Source organism: Vulpes vulpes, chromosome 11, assembly GCF_048418805.1.
Source record: "Vulpes vulpes isolate BD-2025 chromosome 11, VulVul3, whole genome shotgun sequence".
Lineage (NCBI taxonomy): Eukaryota > Metazoa > Chordata > Mammalia > Carnivora > Canidae > Vulpes > Vulpes vulpes.
This window is the reverse complement of record NC_132790.1, coordinates 28474104-28492131: the sequence shown is the minus strand read 5'-3', so window position 1 is coordinate 28492131 and position 18028 is coordinate 28474104. Positions and strand designations below refer to the sequence as shown.

The window sequence follows — 18028 nt, the reverse complement described above, 5'->3', positions numbered from 1 at the left end:
ATGATAATATCTTCCTTATAGGCTTTCTGTGAAGAAAAATGAGCCACAGCTTATAAAGCACCTAGCCTAGGAAATCCTCAGTAAACACTAACTGCCCGCCTGGTGAGGGCCAAGGTCAGGACCTCCGTGACCAAGTGACCACCAGAAGAGGGGCTGGCCTGGGCAGGAAGGAGGGATGATGGAGTCAGTGGCACCCCAATCTCCAGGGTTCAGGGGCCAGCACAACTTCGAAATTAATTCTGAGGTTGCTCACTTTTTATCATAACAAATAAGGTCAATTAAAACATACCGTACACGTATGATCTGCCCACTATCTGTACCACAGTCGTTTCATAAAACAAATGTAACTTTAATATCTCAGAACAAAGAACAGTTCTTTCGATAAATCAAATTTAGCTTGAGAAACATCCTTATATTTTCCCCATCTCATCATGGCCCAATTAAAGCTTCTCACCTACACTTGGGAGCTAAGGCCAAGCGAAGGGAGGGATTAGCCACGGTCCCTCAGAGACTCAACACCCGGCCTTCTGACTCCGCCCGGGACTCCTGGCATGACGCTCTCTAGGACTGCCCGCTTTAGGTCTGACGGTGAGATAGCTGGAGGCAAATTCTTGCCCCTTCAGCACACCTTGGGCAGCTACCTTTTCTTCTGAGAGGCAGGTGACCCTGGGTACCTGACCATCTCCAGTGAGGTAGTAACTGGCCTCAGGCAACAACAAAAGGGGGCCTGACTGGAAAGCAGGAGGTCTGGGAGGCTAGGATCCCGGGGCAAGTCTCTTCCCCTCCCTGATCTCAGTTTTTTCCATTGGTAAAATGGTCTCATTACCCTGCCCCAGCCCCATCCTGCTGTCCTCCCAGCCAATATATACAAGTTTGTGGGATCAGCTCTCCTAACCCACCATCTTGGGCAGATAGAGTCCTCAAAAAAGTCCTGTCTGTCTTCCCTCCACTGACCTAGCTCAGTTGATTCCTTTCTTGCTCCTGGTGACTCTTAGATCATTCCATCCCCTCTCCAACACCCCAGAGACCTGAACAAAGGCCTTTGCTGGGCCCAGATGGGGAACCCAAATGCAGGGTTCCCAGGCACGCTAAACACAGTGACTCTGCCCATGGGCCTGGGTTGGGTGCACCAAAGGTAAGCTGGCCAGAATGGGCTTCAAGCAGGAGACGCACTGGATAATGAGAGCGATAGTGCCCGCCATGTGGGTCCTGTCTTCCACACTCTCCATCATGTGATCTGCCCACCAATGAGGTAGGTGCTATTATTATTCCCCCCTTACAGATGAAGGAGCTAAGGCTCACGGGAATGAAATAACTCTACCAAGGTCACATGACTAGTAGGCAGCGGAGCTAAATCCAGGCCTGTTTGCTTCATCTGCCACCAAGGTGACAAGGCCACAACTCCCACCACCAGAAGCCCTTCAGGGCCACACTGGGAAGTGCTGGGCGCCCCCCTAGCCAGCGGCCCCTCAGGCACTGACCTGAGCGCAGGCCGCAGGATGCCATTGCCAATGACGAAGTGCAGCTTCTCCAGGTTGGACGTGGGCCGGTCCTCCAGCATGCTATTGCCCTGTACTGTGGACTCCCCATCATGCAGCCTCTTGGTCACCTGGGCCGGGGGTTGGGGGAGGGGCACAAGGCTTGGACCAGGCAGGGTAAAGTGAAGGGCCTTGCTTCATGTCTGAGGCTACCCACTCCACTGGAGAGCAGATCCTGAGAATGGCCGGAGAGCTGGCTCCCCACCACTGTCACAGCCCTGGCCCTGTCCTACTCCCACCTTGTGTGCAGAACTGACGTTGGGTCCATTACTGGCCCAGACAGCTGGGCAGCACCGGCCTGGTGCCACCCACTATGGACAAGATTCCTCTGCAGTCTCCCTGACCCTACCCTCTAGTCCCTACCCCAGGGGAGCCCTTTCAGCCAGGACCGGGACCTGCCCTTCTGGCTCCTGGTGGGGCCGCTACCTCTCCCTGGTGGGCCACAACTCCACAGGCAACCCTGACACCCAATTTATACCGAGGGTCCAACTACCCAGTCACCAACACCAATCCCCAGTGCCTCCGCCTCCGTGTGAACAGCCCCGGGCCTGGGTTCTTACAGTTGCGTTTCTCCTCTCTGGTTCCACACCAGCGCCAACCTGCACCCTGCCTGGAACCCCAGAGTGAGAGGGTACCCCTGCAGGCGGGAGGGGTGTAGGAGGCCCTCACCCCTGTGGAACACCCACAGCTCTGCTCTCACGCCATCCTCCCAGGAGCCCACCAGGGGGCATTGCCTCCCCACCCCCGGGCCCCTTCAGATAACCAGCGGCAGAGCCAGCATTCAAATCTGGGGCTACGTGGCTGCAGAACTGGATTTGAACCTCAGGAGGGGAAGAGGACAATGGGAGAGGCAAAGCAGGCTGCGGGAACCCTGAGGAGGAGCCTGACTCTACTGTAAAGGGGTCTGGGCAGGCTTCCTGGAGGAGAGGACCTCAGGCAGAGAAGGAGGAATTTTAAGCAGAGGGATGGATGTGTAGGAATGTAGGGGGTGGGGGAGCCGGTCCCATGCACTGTAAATGCCTTGGTTAGTGTCTGCTGTCCTCCCAGCCTGCACAGTCCTAGAGCACAGGATGGTGCTCAGAAAAGCCAAGGTGACTAAATGAGAGTTCAAACAAATTAGTAGGGTTAATGAATGCCCCACGGGCTCTCTTACCCACAGAAAGTTCGCAGTGTCTAAAAGGTCCTTTGATCAAATGCAATGGTTTCCCTGCCCTGGCAGGAAGTGTCCCCTCTTTCACCATGTGCCAACTGCAGTCCTCTCCAGCTCTCCAGTCCCCTCTTCTGGGAAACCCTCCCTGATGTGGCCCCAGCCTGAGCTCATGGCCCTCCTCTTTGTACTCCTGCCTGCCCAGTCCCTCCTCACACGGCCCAGCCCAAGCCCCTGACAACAGGCAGTGGTTGCTCTTGTTCCCAACTCCCTGGGTCCCTGAGCTCAACCTGGCCCCAGCCTGGGTCTCCTAAGGCAGCCCAGGGTCTGCTCCAACCTCCTCTGTCAGTTTGGACTTCTTCTTCAGGGTCAAGTGCACCAGCTTGTGCCTCATGCTGCTCTTCTTCTGCCCCTCCGGTAGCTGGGCCTGTGGACCAAACAGGGGTCAGGGCCAAGTGACTGGGCCCCAAAAATGATGACAAGGGCAATTGCCAATGGAGCTACAACTAGAGGGTGAACTCACCTCCATGCTAACATTTATGAGGGACACCCCACACAGCCACCCTCTCATCCCCCACTACCCTCCACCTGCCAGGTGATGGATGGGAAAACAGAGACTCAGAAAAGTGTAGTATGCGGCCCAGTGCCTCCCAGTGAGTCAGTGTTGCCACTGGCTCTGACCGCAAAGGCCTCACCCAATCACAATCTGCACTTTGCAGTTTATACAGCGTGTACACGTTTGTTCCCACAAGTAGACAGAGGAGAGTGGGGGTCAGGGAGGTGAGGGAAAGGCAATCTTCAGGATGCTCCTTCTGCTGAGGCCCCTGGGGATGCCAGGCAGCCCTTCTGACTGGCCTGGGAAGACACGGAGGGACCAGGGTGGGTGGGTGGCAGCTGAGCCTCACCTCACCCTCACCCTGCAGGGCCTGCAGCTCCCTCTTGTAGGTCTTCTTGCCCAGGGTCTCGTAAATCTTGGTCATCACAGGGATCTTCTCACTGCCATCACTCATGGCCGTGTGGTACTTGGGCTCAGGGAGGTCCCCCATGAAGCGCAGGATGGTGATCCAAACCGCCAGGGCTGCCTGGAGGCAGAGCTGGGCATCAGAGGGCATAAGCGCAATGTATTGCAGAACCATCAAAATAGCCTGGGGGTCTGGGGAGAGGGCCGGAGAGGGTCACAGGGCTCACGGTGTTCTGCTGCTCCTGGAGATTGGCCCATGTGGCCTGGGGCCAGGCTGGGTACCAGAGTGAAGTCAGCCCCAGTCCCACCTGTCCACTGGGGACCCACCACCCAGGCACCCATGCAGCCCAGCCCTCACCAGCTGGTCGCCCTCATCGTCATGGTACAGCAGCGGCTGCTTGAGTGGCCGCCGGGTATAGGTATGTGTGGTTGTGCCCTGGAAGTAGGTGGCAGCGAACTTGGCAAATTTATACTCCGAGAGGTCCTCCTCATCTTCATCAGGCAAGGGAAGGGCTGCGTCCAGGTCCTCCTCCACCATTTCCCTGCGCCCACGCTCCAGGTCCTGAGGAGGCCAGAGGGGTTCCCTGCCGTGGGAGCAGACTTGGGCCAAAGCCCCCCCAGAGCTGTCCCTGTGGGGCCAGCTCTTCCTCCACATAGGGGGAGACTGTATGTCACCCTGTTTAGTGCCCAGAGCCTGGCACACGGTAGGCCCTCAATACACATGAAGAAAAGTTTGTGAACTGCCCTGGAGAGATGTGACTGGCCCAAGGTCACATGGCAAACTGACAGCTGGACAGGGTCAGGGGCCGCAGGGGCCGCATGTCATCACTGCTGCCCTTTGCTCAGAGGGGACAAGGTGGACTTTAATGAAAAGAGGCACAAAGGAGGGAGGGCTATCTCACTGTCCTGTCCCCAGCTTGATACCTCAAAGCCACTAGGTGCTTGGCCCTCCTGGCCTGGCAGGCCGCCTGAAGTCCCCAAAAAGCCAAACATCTTGTCCACCATGTCCGAGTGGTTGATGGGCTCGTGGCGGGCCCTCTCCATCTGCTCCAGGAGCTCCTTCTTCCGCCGGGCCTCCTCCTTCTCCTTCAGCTCCCGCTCTGCGTCCTCACGAGCCAATTGTGCCAGGCGCTCCTGAGAGGTTGGAGTGACATAGGAGATGCAGGCTCAGGGAGCAAGCCCTCCTCAAGGGGCCCAAGAGAACCCCTGTGGTGGCCAGGCCCTCATCCCAACCTCCGCGGGGTGTCCCGACAGCTGGGAAGGACTGCGCCTCACCCTTCTCCATCCTCGGCGCCCCGCAACCAGCCCTCCCCGTCCAGGGCAGACAGAGGAGCCTCCAGACAAGCCCAGAGTAATGCCGCCTGCCCTTCAGGGCGTAGCTGGGAACCCCCTCTGCCCGGGAGAGCCTGCTCTGGCCCCGCAGCTGGAGGGGACCACCCCAACCCAGAAATCCACGGCCGTTGGCTGGGGGGGGGGGTGGCTCTGGCCCAGCGCCGTCCAGTAGAAATATAAGGCAAGCCACGTATGTTGCGGCTTCGTTTAAACAGTAAAAAGAAACAGGGACATTTATTTTAATGATATATTTTATTTAACCCGATAGTTCTGAAATATCAGGTCAACGTGTAATTAACATTTTTTAAATGGTGCTGAGATATTTTTGTATTCCTGCTTTCTGTACTGTCTTCAAAACCTAGAGTTTATTTTACACTTAGAGCCCCCTGCCATGTCAAGCACTCAGCCGCCACATGTGGCCGGGGGCTCCCACACTGGGTAGTGTCCCCCCAGCTCGGGCTTTCTATCCATGTGTCATCTCCCAGCTAGGAAGCGTGTGCCTGAGGGCTTGGCCCTCTTGCTCTGGAGCCACAGCCCCTCGGCCCCAGGACAGGACCAAGCGCCCAACACGCAGGCAAAGGCGGCTGCACGGACAGATCATGACCCGCCAGCGAGCAGCGTCCGAGGCGCTGGGCCACGCGGCTCACCTGATGCTTTCGTTCGGCCTCCTCCTTGGCTTTCTTGGCACTCATCTCCTTCCGGAGCTTCTCCTCCTCTGCCAGCCGCATTTTCTCAGCCTCCAGACGCCGCAGGTACTGAGGGCAGGGGCAGCCCATGGGCACCATCACGGGGCTTCCTGCCGGCTCTGGCCCACCCCACCCTGACTAATGATTTGGCAGATAGGGAAACTGAGGCATCTGAGAATTTCTCCAGGTCACACAGCAGGTGGGGGCATTGTTGATTCCCAAAGCCAAAGCAGCTTCACGAGAGCGACCAGGAGGACGGAAATAGGGGTCTGATCCCAGTTTTGTGCCCTCCCCAGAGGAGGCACGGTCCCAGATCCCCTCTGTAGGTGTGGGCCTCCACTGACAGGTAGGGATGACCTGCCTGCCTGAGGCGGAGAGCGCCCCTCAGAGGGTACACCCCACACCTGGGGGACTCCGAACCCCTCACCTCGGCCCTGAGGCGCCGATGCAGCCTGCGCGCGATCATGCCCCGGGCGTAGGCCTGCACAGTGAGCACGGCCCAGAGGCGGTGGCGGAAGGCCTTGCGCACCAGGTAGGCGCGGCAGCGGGCCTGGAACTCGATGATGTGCCGGCGGGCCAGGCGGTACTGCTGCTGCAGCTTCCGGGACCGGTGCAGGGCCTGCAGCCGCAGGAAGCCCAGCCGCATCTGCGAGGACACCGACCAGCTCAGCCTGCGCCCCCGCGCCAGGCTGGCCCTGAACACGGGTGGGCCCAGCTTGGGGCTCCACTCTCACTGGCATCCCCGAAGACACGGCTCCGTCTTCTCTCAGACTAGGGCTCTCCAGAGTCAAGCTCTGTCTCCTCTCAGACAAACTTTTCTAGGGAGTGGCCTTGGCTTCCCTTGAGGGGAAGGGGGCCCCCCCACGATGGACCCCTGTTCTCAGCCCAGGAGCCGGTCTCCTTCCTGCCTGTCTGCCCAGCCCCGAGTGCAGGCTGCAGCCCAGTTACTCGGCAAAGGTCCGCCTGGTGCCTGCTCCCAGCCGCCTCCACGGTCTCTAACAGCCCAGGTGCTCACATCCCACCAAAACATTCCAGAAGAAAAGCAACAAACTTTGCTGACCAGATGGGAAAAGCCACAAGCAACAGACGTGGACTTTGGGCTGGAGGAACAGTAGGGACTAGCTGGGGCAGGGGGCCGACCAGGCCTGGGCACAGGCACATCCTGCTGCTACGGCAACCGTAACTTGGCCAGTTCAAAGGCCTTGCAGGGCAAGGAGCACCCCGCCCCCACCCCCCAGAGGCTCACCAGCTCATAGTTCCTCCGGCAGTTGTGGCCTCGCCAGTGCCTCTGGATCACTGTGGCAGCATTCTTCAGCTTCAGGAAGTTGGATCTGAAACAGCGGCATGATACAGGAGGACCTCAGAGCAGAGAAACAGCCCCCGAGGCAGCCAGGGTACTGGTGGGGTTTGGAATCAGGAGGGTAGGGCTGAGTCCCAGCTCGGCGGCTCCCAGCTATGGGACCTTGGGCAAAGGCATACGTAACTTTCTCTATGCCTCCGCTTCCTCATCTGTAAAGTGGGTACAATAAGACCTGCCCCATCTGCCTCACAGGCTTGTCACACAAGCCCATTAAGGTCAGTATTCAGAAGGCATTTACTGAATGAGTAAATGTATGGATTATAAGTAAATGAACTACTATAAAGATTAGAAGCTTTGAACACTGTGAACGTCACTTATTGCTAACTTCCCCATTTTATAGATGAGGAAAGTGACACTCAGATGAGTTGGGGACTAGAGCCCTTGTCTTCTGCTGCACTCCGAGTGAGCACAGTGCTGTTCCCTTTCACACAAGAGGCAGCTCATCTGGGACGACAGTCACCTGTGACCTGATAGAGGACAAAGAGACCACACATCAAACAGCAGATGTCTGCTGAATGTAGAAGTACACCGTGTGTACACTTCAGGAGGAGTGAAGGATGGGTAGCTCGGTGTGTGACGGAGCCGGCGAGCTGGTGCGTGGGCACACATAAGTGAGCGAGCAGCTGTGGGAGGGGATGGACAGATGGGTGGACAGATGAACGGACAAAAGAACTAATGGATGGATGGACAGATGGTAGATGGAGGGAGGGAGAGAGTGACCAGACGTACTGCTACAGAGGCAGATTGTAGAGTTTTGTGGTGCCTAAATCACATTCCTGAGTCACCCCTAATTATGAACTGTCACAGCTATACACATGCCCCTTACATGGAATCCAGAACACGTTCTGTGATTTACAAAATCTCAAATTTCCTCCTTGGGAAATTTCATCAGGCATCTGAGACACAGGAGCGTCCACCTGTGTGCCTCATATATCTGTGTGCGTGCTTGTATGGAGGGGAGTGCGTTGCGTTACTGGGCATACACAGCACGGTGGGTCTGTGAGTCACATGTCTGTGCACCTGTCAGTGTCCACATGATCATGTGTGCATGCTGTGCACAGGTGCGCTTGCTCCTATGTGTGCCCAAAGGTGTACGTGGTCATTCCCAATGTTCACACAGGGGGACAGAAGCAAGCCAAGCACACGCACACAATTCTGTATGTGGCTGAGGTGGGGGAGCTGATCCCGACACACACCTGTCTTTGAACCCCCGGATGACCTTCTGGAGGAGGATGACTCTGTCGGTGATGGCCTTGTCCCGCTCCACCTCCAACAGCATGTCGTGGTGGTCCTGGAGTGCAGGGCTCCTGAGCAGCACCCTCACCCTCTTCACAGGGCCCCCAGCTCAGTCCAGAGCTGAGGCTGCCCCACTCAGCGTCCCCCTCTTCCTCCCTTTGGAGCCCAGGCCAAGGGCTTCCTGCCCTGCTCTGGCCATGGGATAGCCTCCCACGGTGCCAGGGACAGACCCAGCTTGTGGCAGTTTCTTGGAGGCCGAAGTGACACAAATGGAGCACGAGGAGGCTAATCTGACTGGATGGGGTCAGAGAGCCCACCATGCACACACTGGCTTCATCCCTGTGGCCAACTCTGCCCAAGCCCCCACTCTTCCAAATGTCTCTGTCACATGGATCCCTGATCTAGGCCAGGTCACTGCCATTCCTCTGCTGGCCTCTGTCGTTCCTGCTCTGGTCCTCCTAAAACACAAATCTGATCGTGACCTTCAAGTGACACCCTTGGTTCCTGGGTTCAAGCCTGGTCTCCTCCATAATCTAGGCCCTGCTGACTTCCCTAGGTCTCCCTTCTTCTCAGCTCTGGGCCTCCAACCCTCACTTTGATTAGACAAAACTTCCTCATGCATTCAGTGTGGATGAAGGGAAGGTCTCTGTGTGCCACCACTGTGCTGGGTGCTGGGATGGGGCTGCAGTGAACCAAGCAGGCAGGGGCCCTGCCCTGGAGTGGCTGAGTCTCACAGGGCAGCCACATCATCAAATACCCCGGACCACATCACTGTGGATGTGACCTAGCAGAGGAGTAGCCAGCCCAGGCTGTCTGAATGAATGAATGAATGTGAAGTAGATGTGTGGGGCTCTCGAAAGACAGCAATCTTCTGGAGAGCCCAGGGAGATGAGGGTGAGGATGAAGACAGTCCTCAGAACTGTCTGGCCCTGGACACCATCGTGCTCCCCACCTTTCCTCCCTTCCCCACACAGGCTAGAAGCCCTGCTCTCCACCCCAGGTCGGTGCAACTGCTGAGTGCACCTCAGACTTCTCGCTGAGCCTCGGAAATGGGTGTGACAGTCCTATGTCCCAGGGCCACTGTGAAGACTAAATAAGATCCTGGGGGCACCTGGGTGGCTCAGTGGTTGAGCATCTGCCTTCCACTCAGGGTGTGATCTTGGGGTCCTAGGTTTGAGTCCTGCATCAGGCTCCCTGCAGGGAGCCTGCTTCTCCCTCTATGTGTCTGCCTTTTTCTCTGTGTCTCATGAATTAATAAATAAAATCTTAAAAAAAAAAAAAAAAGGATCCTGGACAAAAAGCCCCACCTGGGCCTAGCACAAAGAACACGCTTTGCATATGATAGTAGTGATTTGTGCAGGCAGGGAATGGCTGACATATTTTTCTGATGAAGAAATGAAGGCCTGGGGAAACGAAGGGAGAGGCCCACAATCCCCGAGCCAGGAAGATTTAGACCAGACTCCAGATTCCCTCCAGCTCTGGGCTGGCTCCTTCCTTCCCTCCAGCTATCCCCAGTGCTGGGGCCCCACCCACCCACTAGAGGAAGGAGCCGTCCATCGCCCAGGACAGACAGAAATCTAGCACAGCAGAAATGGAAAAGGGGAAGAAGGCGGGCTGGGAGGTCACGCTGTCCCTGCTGCAGCTGCCAGGGCCACCGCCAACTCCCAGCAAACTCTACTCCAAGGCCAAGACGCCGCATGGCCCAGCTTCCTGCTTCCAGCCCTACCCCCTTTCCAACTGCCCCATCCTGAAGTCCAGCCCCATTGAGCTCCAGGGGCTGCTCGGGGAGGGTGGGAACAGGCCCCTGCAGAGGATAGAGGGAGGGGGCAGCTCCAGATGAACCTGCCAGGCAGAAAATCCCAGGAGGGGGCCTAAAGGTATACTCAAGAGCCCCAAACACATCCCATTTCACAGAGGGGACAATGAGGCTCAGAAAGGGCCAACGAGCTGTCCAAAGTCCAAGGGCAGGGTCTTGATTGGATCCCTGGTGAATCACCTCTGGCCTCACATCGCCCCCCAACCAGACTTTAAATTGGTCTTAAAACCAATTTCCCCTCCCCCACGGAGGAGGCCTAATCTCCCCTCCCTCTCACAGGCAGCAGGGCAGGAAGATCACGAAGCCCCCCACCCCGGCACACGCGCATGTGCACACACACACACACTGACCCACCTGATGTGCAGCTTCTCTACAGAAGTCCCTAGGACCCTGTCCCCACTGCCATGGGGATTTCACAGATCCACAAGGCCGCTAGAGACAGAGGCTACGCTCACCTTCAAGAAGATCTTGGTTTTGCCAATCTGCCAGTCATCGTGGGTGCCCAGCACAGCCTCAGCCATGCGTTGGCATGTCCCCCGAAGGTCGTCCTAGGAGGTACACAAGGGAATGGGCAGCCCGACCAGGGAGAAGGCCGCCTGAGTGTCCGTCCCAAGGCCAGGAGGCAGGACTCTTCCTCTAGCTCTGCCCCGACCCGCTGTGTGTCCCTGGCTGAGTCCCGCCTTCTCTGACCCTTAGCTGAGCCTGATGATTGTAAAACCCTCTCGTGTCTAACATCTAGGAGCCACTTGGCGGCGCTGATCTTGTCCACTACGCCATGTGCCCATGTGCGTGAAGTCCATGCCAGTTGAGCATGGTGACCCAAGCCCTTGGAAGCCCTCTATTGGCTCATCCCCGATCTTCCCAGCCATACGCGAGGTGGCCGAGCTCTCGTCGAGCCCAGCACACTGTCCCAATAAGAAGGGCTCAGCTCTGTCCCCAGCCCCGTACCTGCTTGTAGGCGGGCTTCACTCCGGGCAGCAGCACGCGGTACCGCTCTACAAACTCCACGAAGCTGTAGCGGATGGGGTAGCCAGCCCGGCGGATCCGGATGGTCTCCATCATCCCTGAGTACCGCAGCTGGCGCACACACAGGTGCCGGTCGAACAGCTGTGGGATGGCCGGCCGGAGCCAAGGGGATCAGCGCTGGAGGCTCCTGCTGGGAGCTCAGCCCTGCTCTGCATTATTTTCCCAGCCACACAGCAGACGAGGACCAAGGCAGACTGAACCCATATAGAACTTACTTAGCAGCACAAAATGGAACCCTCACATGGGGCAAGCTGCACGCTCTGGGGACACAGAGGAGAAGCAGCTTAACTCCCCCTGGGATACCTTGAGGGGGCTTCATGGAGGAGGCGGTCTTTGCTCTAACCCTGTCAGGAGAAAGGGCACTGGAGGCGGCAGGGTGAACATGGGCAAAGGTGTGGAAGCCTAAAAGCACAGGGCCTGTTCAGGGACTTCACGGGGACTGAGGAGGCTAACATGTGCCAAGATCACGGTTGTGCCCGTGATGGGTGCCTGTACAACCCCAGGGAATGCCTTTCATATCACAGCCACGTAGATCTGTAGCTCTTCAGACAATTTCTGGCTGCTGGCAGTAAGACACCTTAAGGAAAAGACATTTTTTTCCTCATGGGCACAAAGTCATTTTTGTGAGGGCAGTAGGTCGGAGAGGGACTGGAGAGAGCCTCAGAGGCCAGGCTAGGGAGGCAGCAGGGAGTGACCAGGTCAGAGTTACATTTGAGACCCACTGCTCTCACTGCAATTGGGAGGGGGACTGGAACAAAGAGACAGGAGACCAATGAGGTTGAGGCAACAGATGCTGAGGTCTGGGCCCAGAGAAAGTTCTAGAAGCATCTGAGAACAAGAAAGAGGGTAGCCAACTACCTTGGCAGGGCCCTGGCCTCATCCCCCCAGACCTCCTGCCCTAGATGGGGAGCTAGAGCTCTCTGTAACCCTCATGCCCCTGCAGACCCAGTCCTCATGGGGGACAGGCCAGTCCACCCTGGGAAATGTTTTCAGGCTGGGGGCAGGGCCAGCACACAGCTGGCTGACTTCCGCCACCTGTTTCCTCTCCTCCAGGCACTTTCCCTGGCCCAGCCCTGGCCTCCCTCCATCACTCCCTCCATCCCTCCCCAGACACCTCAGGGCCCCAGCTTCCCCCTGGGCCTCTGGAAAGAGCTTTGTGGTAAACAACACTTCCCAGAGCTGTGGAAAGAAAGGGCTTGAATGAGGGGTGGCCCAGGCTCCCAGCTTATAGGCTGAAGCCCCTTAACCTCCCTGAGTCTGCAGTCACACATCTCAAATGCAGGACCATGAAGGTCCCTCCTTCCCAGGCTGTTGGGAAGGTTGAGTAGGGCTGTGAGAGAATCTGGACACACAGTAAAGGCTCAATAAATGTGATTTGGCGGAGTCAAAAAATGAAAACATCTCCAACCAGTCAGAGGAATCTGGGAAGGCTTCAAGGAGGAGGTGGTGGTTAGCTGGACCAAAGGAGAGGGGGCTTTCAGGGTCAGGGCTGTGGCAGGAACCCAGGCTGACTGCACGCAGAGGACATGAACCGCCCTCAGGAGGTAAGCCCAGCTGAGACAGGCAGAATCAGGATTTGAAACCGCACTGAGCACACAGTGGGGTCCAGGCTCTTCTAGGGGACCTGCTACTCCAGTGAAGTCAGAACTTGTTCTAGGAGCCCCTCAGGTGCCCTGCTGTTTCCCAAAGAAGACAGAGTCTCAGCCCAGCTCCCACCCTGCGCCCTGGCCAGGGCCTCCACCTGCCACAGGCTGGTCCCCCGCCGGCTGCTCCGGGGAACAGGCCACTCACCATGGGCTTCTTGAACTCATTGGGCTTGATGCAGCGCACGAAGAAGGGCTGGCAGGCACCCAGGGTGCGCATCAGCAGCTCCAGCGACCGCTTGAACTGGCTGCTGAGTGTGGGCGAGCGCTTCCTTGTCTCGGCGCCCTGGGGGGACGGACCACGGTGATGGGAGGGGCTGACCCATGCCACCCCCCCTCTGGGAAGGGAAGCAGGAGGGGAGGTCAGCAGGCTCAGGGCCCCGGGGAAGTAGGCTAGCAGGGCACTTGGGGCTTTCCTGTGACTGGCCTCATCTGGGCTGACGCTCGACCTCAGGGCACTCCTGGGACCTGGGGCACTCCTGGGACCTGGGTCTGGAGGAGTGCTACTGGGGGGGTGAGTTCCCCCTGTGGTGGCTGGATGACTCTCCCAAGGCCCAGCCCCTCGCAGTCTCCATCCTGCCTTGCCGGGAATAAATGAGCAGCCGAACTTGATCACCTCAGGACTCTGAGTCCTCTCTAGAGATGGTCACACAGGCCTACATTCAGACCCCAGCCCCTCCTCCACCTCCTGTGTGACCTTGCACAGATCACTAAACAGCACTGAGCCGGTTTCCTAAATGGGAATAGTGTCACCTAACTAGCTGACAGGGCTGCAACGAGGGTGGGCACAGAGCATGTCTCAGGAAGCAGCAGCCTGGGAAGCTGTGTGTGTTGGGGGGCAGGGGTGTAGGGCCTTGTGCCCTCTCCCTTCCCTGCAGGATTAGCCCGTCAGCAGCAGGCCCAGATAAGCCTCCTAAGAAGGCAGGCAGCTGCCCTCCCACCACATGGCCCTAAGGCCCAGAGGCTCTGAGCTCCCCTGGCTGCTATCTGGGTGAGCTGGCTAGGACCCCCTCCCCTGTCGGGGTCCCCCTCTCAGCATACCATGAAATGACATGGGGGTGCTGGGGGAGGTACCTGGTCAAGGAAGTAGAACATCTCAGACCAACCCTATGAGACTGCACCTAGAAATCAGACTCAACTCCATAGTATTTTGATGTTGTTAATTTCCTTGGCAGCTTCATTTGTGTGAGAATTTCTTATTAGTGAATTGAATTATTATTGTAAGATTTTATATTTTAAATGAGACCTAACTTTATCTGATATCCTGTAGCACTGACAGCCAGGGGTGCAGGTGTAGATGTGTGAGGTGTGTGTGGGGAGGCCGAGGTATCTAACGCACACGACAGTTGGACCATATGCCCCAGACAGACATGGAACTTGCTGGGAAACAGCAGATACTTGCTATTCTAAAATTTGTCAGGTTTCTGTTTTAATGTCATTTGGAACCTATTCTAGGATTTTGCAAAGGGAAGCAGGGCGGTCTCTGCATTGGCATAGGGTGAATGTCAGGTCTGTGACCCCAGCACGCCCTTGTGCTGCTCCTTTGAATCAACTCTTCCTGGCCCCTAACCTTTGTCAACCACTGGTCGTTTTTCAGGGGTTCCTTTTGGTCCCAGAACCCGATCCAGCCACAGCACCGCATGAGCCACAACTCCGGTCCTGGCCTTACCCAGCCTGCATTAGAGCCCTGCCCTGAGCACACACACAGCCCAGACACGGACACACACTCTACACGCAGTGAGCGCGGAGCACACCCGCACGCACACACACCCATACAGCGCACACGGTACAAACCTTTCTTGGTTTCTAACATCACCCCCGCACTACTGTGTCTTCCCCGCTGGGCTGTGAGCCTAGTGAGGACAGGCAGGTCTGCCTTGTTTTCTGCTGTGGCCCAGAGCCTGGCACAAGTAACTACCAGCAACCCTTTCCTGAACTGGCTCCTGGTGCCTACAGGCTCCTAGAAACATATACCTTCCAATTGCTCAGGCCAAAATCTAAGAACTGGCCCCAATTCCTCTTCTTTTACATCCAATATGTCAGAAATCTTATTGGCTCTATTTCCAAAATAGATGCAGAATCTGACCTTCTTTCCTCTTCTTCCATTGCCATCTGTCCAGGCCACCAGCATGGTTCCCTCAGATTATTGCAGCAAACTCCAGGCTGGATTCCCTGCTTCTGTACCTCCTACTACCCCGCACCCCCCCCCACTCCACTCTTGACACAGCAGCCCAGGAAAGGCCATTCGAACGCAAATCCACTCATACCCACCCCCCACACTTGAAGCCCTGCAATGGCTCCCACTTTCACTCCGTGTGAACACCGAGGTCCTTGCAAGGACGGATGATGTCCTGCGGGGTCTGGGCCCAGTTACCTCTGGTCCCTCCACCCTTCCAGCCAGCCCACCTCCATGCTCTCCTATGAATGTTGGGCACGTGAGGCAGGCCCAATGGCTTTGCACTTGCTCTTTCTTCTCCCCACCGTGCTTCTCCTCCAGATGCACATGGCTGGCACGGTCACCTCCTCATCAACTTCCCAGTAAGGCCCTTCCCGCTCCCCCTACTCAACATGGCAAAGCCCCACCTCCAGCACTTCTCCCTCCTCAATTTTTCTCCATCTTCTGTATCACCACCTGACACACTATATATATGTACTTATTTACCTGCTTATTAGCTATTTCTCCCTTCTGCCAGAAAGTAAGAATGTTTCATGAGGACAGAGGGTATTTTTCTGTTCTGCTCACTACTCTGTCCTGAGGACGCAGGATGAGGTCTGGCATAGAGTGGGCACTCCGTTACCATTTGTGCCGGAGGGCAGGCCCGTGTGAAGGGGAGCTGAGTGCACAGTCTACTCTCACTTCCTGGCTACCGGGGTTTCTGATTCCGTCTTATTTCACTGAGGGGAATGGTGGTCCTTTATGATATTCATTGTTTGCTGGGATTATCTGCAGGCATTTGGAAATAGGGTAAAGGCAAGAGTGGAAAGTCCAAAGCTCAGTGTTAAATGACTCTCCAGGGAGGCCTGAGGGGCAGACACCTGAGCGTGCTGTGCACGGGGCTAGGAGACACAGGCAGAGGAAGCCACCTGCATAAAGCATGAATAAGAGTCCTGTGGACTCCGGGCCTGGGGACATGTGACTGGCATTATACACTGATGGGGGTGCTTGATGGCCTGGAAGAACCACTGTCCTCGTGGCTTGGCTGGTCCCTCCAGCAGCACTGGCTGGGCTGGGGCCGCCCAGGGCCACTTGGGGAGGCAGACGCAAGAGTCAAAAGATGGAAATTTGGGGCTTGGAGATGAGCATAGGACGCAGGTTTGGATTACTGGAAGGAGGTGGTATGGGCTTCCACCCCGAGGAAAGCACTGTCATTGATAAACTGTGACTTAATACTTCACACTTCACCAAATCGATTTCTATGTTCCTCTAACAGAGCCATCAGGCTTCCAGCAGTCACAGAACATGGGTTCTTTCCAAGGGATGACAGCATTGTACGGTGACAAAGAGCAGGGACTTACAAAGCTTCCCCTTAGCCCTCACTTGTGTGTGACTCTGGATGAGTTCCCATGCTTCTCTGACACAGACCGGATCAAAGTCTCCTGTGTCACAGGACTTGGAGACCACATGTGGTCTTAACTCTGAGTCTCCCTTCCTTCCTGCATGTCTGGCATCCCCCTGCTGCCCAGGGCCTCACGGAGTTCCATAACAGTCCACTAAAGCCACAGCTGCAGAGCAGGGTACCTGCAATGTCCAGAGCAGGGAGTGTGACTGGATGGTAGCCTCTGTCCTTGGCCCATGGCCTGGCCCTGGGACCCCACCTCTCAGGCCAACACTGTGGCCTAGCTGCTGATAGGGCGAGTGTGAGGCCCCTGCCATGGGGGGCTCCAGAGGCCAGAAGCTCCCGCACCCAGCAGTCCCCACCGAGGCCCACATATGACAGGGTGGCGGCACTGGTGAGACAGGTGTGTCCCTGGGCTCTTTCCCACTCTTTCCTCTTCTCTGGTCTCCAGCCCACCCCCTCCAAGCTGAGCCATTCCTCCTGATTGTAGGCAGTCCTGGAAGATCACTGAACCTCATCTTCTCTCCCTGCCCCCTCTCCTCTCCTTCCAAAGCACCTGGAGGTGGGACCTCTCCACGAACTTTCCTGTTCTGAGGCTTCTTCCCCTGGACCCTGGGACTAGAACCCACTTATTGAGGAACCATGGAGAGGTCCAAGTGAAAGACCCCAGGGTCTCCAGAAATGGCTCACTCTGGAGGGAGTTTTGGAACACAGAGTTAGGACACAACAGTGACACGTTTGATCTTGATTATAATTTTCTTTTCTGGGCCAGGCTGTGAGCCAGCCACCTACATTTCTCACCTCATTCACTGCTCACTGCACCCCCGTGAGTAGTTAGTATCATCCCCACATTACAGGTAGAGGACCTGGGGTTCAGAGAGGTCAAAGTGTTGGCCTGAGAGGTGGGGTCCCAGGGCCAGGCCATGGGCCAAGGACAGAGGCTACCATCCAGTCACACTCCCTGCTCTGGACATTGCAGGTACCCTGCTCTGCAGCTGTGGCTTTAGTGGACTGTTGTGGAACTCCGTGAGGCCCTGGGCAGCAGGGGGATGCCAGACATGCAGGAAGGAAGGGAGACTCAGAGTTAAGACCACATGTGAGAAGACATCGGTACTGGGCAGAGAGGAAACGGAGGGCTGAGAAGAGGGAGAAATGCAAAGGGATGGCAAAGCCAAGGTGCTGCTGGGGGGGTAGCCGGCACCCTTGAGGTCTAAAGCATCTTGGGAGCATGACCCGAAGGTGGTGGGTAGACACATCCCGGATGCCATTCCAGGGCCTACGGAGGTCTAGGGGTGATGACTTCCCCGGGATACTGAGCCTCAGGATGTCACCTCCTATCTCAGAGCTTCAGTCCCCCATCTGCAAAATGCAGAAAATATCACCTGCCCCTCCAGCTCTGCAAGGTTATCGGGGAATCTGACCAAGCCATGGACACAGAGGGACTCAGCGGGGCCTGGAGGAAGCAGCAGGTCCTGACACCGCAGAGAGACTAAGGAGACCTGGAACAAAGCCCTGGCTCTGCCCCTGGCTCACTCTGCAAGTCTCGCCTCTTTTTCTAGGACTCAGTTTCTTCCTTTAAGAAACTGAGATGCTCACAGTTCACACAACTCAAGAAACAAAGCAACAAAACCACTCCACAAACCACGCCACAAAAAGCACAAAAGAAAGAAAAAGAAAAAACACACAAAAAAAAAACCACAAAAGGAAAAAAGAAAAAAACACAAAA

General features: G+C 56.6%; 1 protein-coding gene across 3 annotated transcripts in view; it reads right to left on the bottom strand.

The window, feature by feature from the left end:
* The window catches only part of MYO7A (myosin VIIA), an 85044-nt gene that overhangs the window by 25084 nt on the left and 41932 nt on the right, over nucleotides 1-18028 (bottom strand). For all 3 annotated transcript variants that reach the window (XM_072725980.1, XM_072725979.1, XM_026010431.2), the window contains 12 exons: nucleotides 12894-13031; nucleotides 11025-11183; nucleotides 10532-10624; nucleotides 8221-8315; nucleotides 6911-6995; nucleotides 6092-6310; nucleotides 5626-5733; nucleotides 4571-4780; nucleotides 4005-4208; nucleotides 3591-3767; nucleotides 3023-3112; nucleotides 1482-1609 (listed from right to left, as the gene is read on the bottom strand). In XM_072725980.1, the coding sequence (XP_072582081.1) occupies nucleotides 1482-1609; nucleotides 3023-3112; nucleotides 3591-3767; nucleotides 4005-4208; nucleotides 4571-4780; nucleotides 5626-5733; nucleotides 6092-6310; nucleotides 6911-6995; nucleotides 8221-8315; nucleotides 10532-10624; nucleotides 11025-11183; nucleotides 12894-13031 (1706 nt within the window). The remainder of the gene's footprint in view (nucleotides 1-1481; nucleotides 1610-3022; nucleotides 3113-3590; nucleotides 3768-4004; nucleotides 4209-4570; nucleotides 4781-5625; nucleotides 5734-6091; nucleotides 6311-6910; nucleotides 6996-8220; nucleotides 8316-10531; nucleotides 10625-11024; nucleotides 11184-12893; nucleotides 13032-18028) is intronic.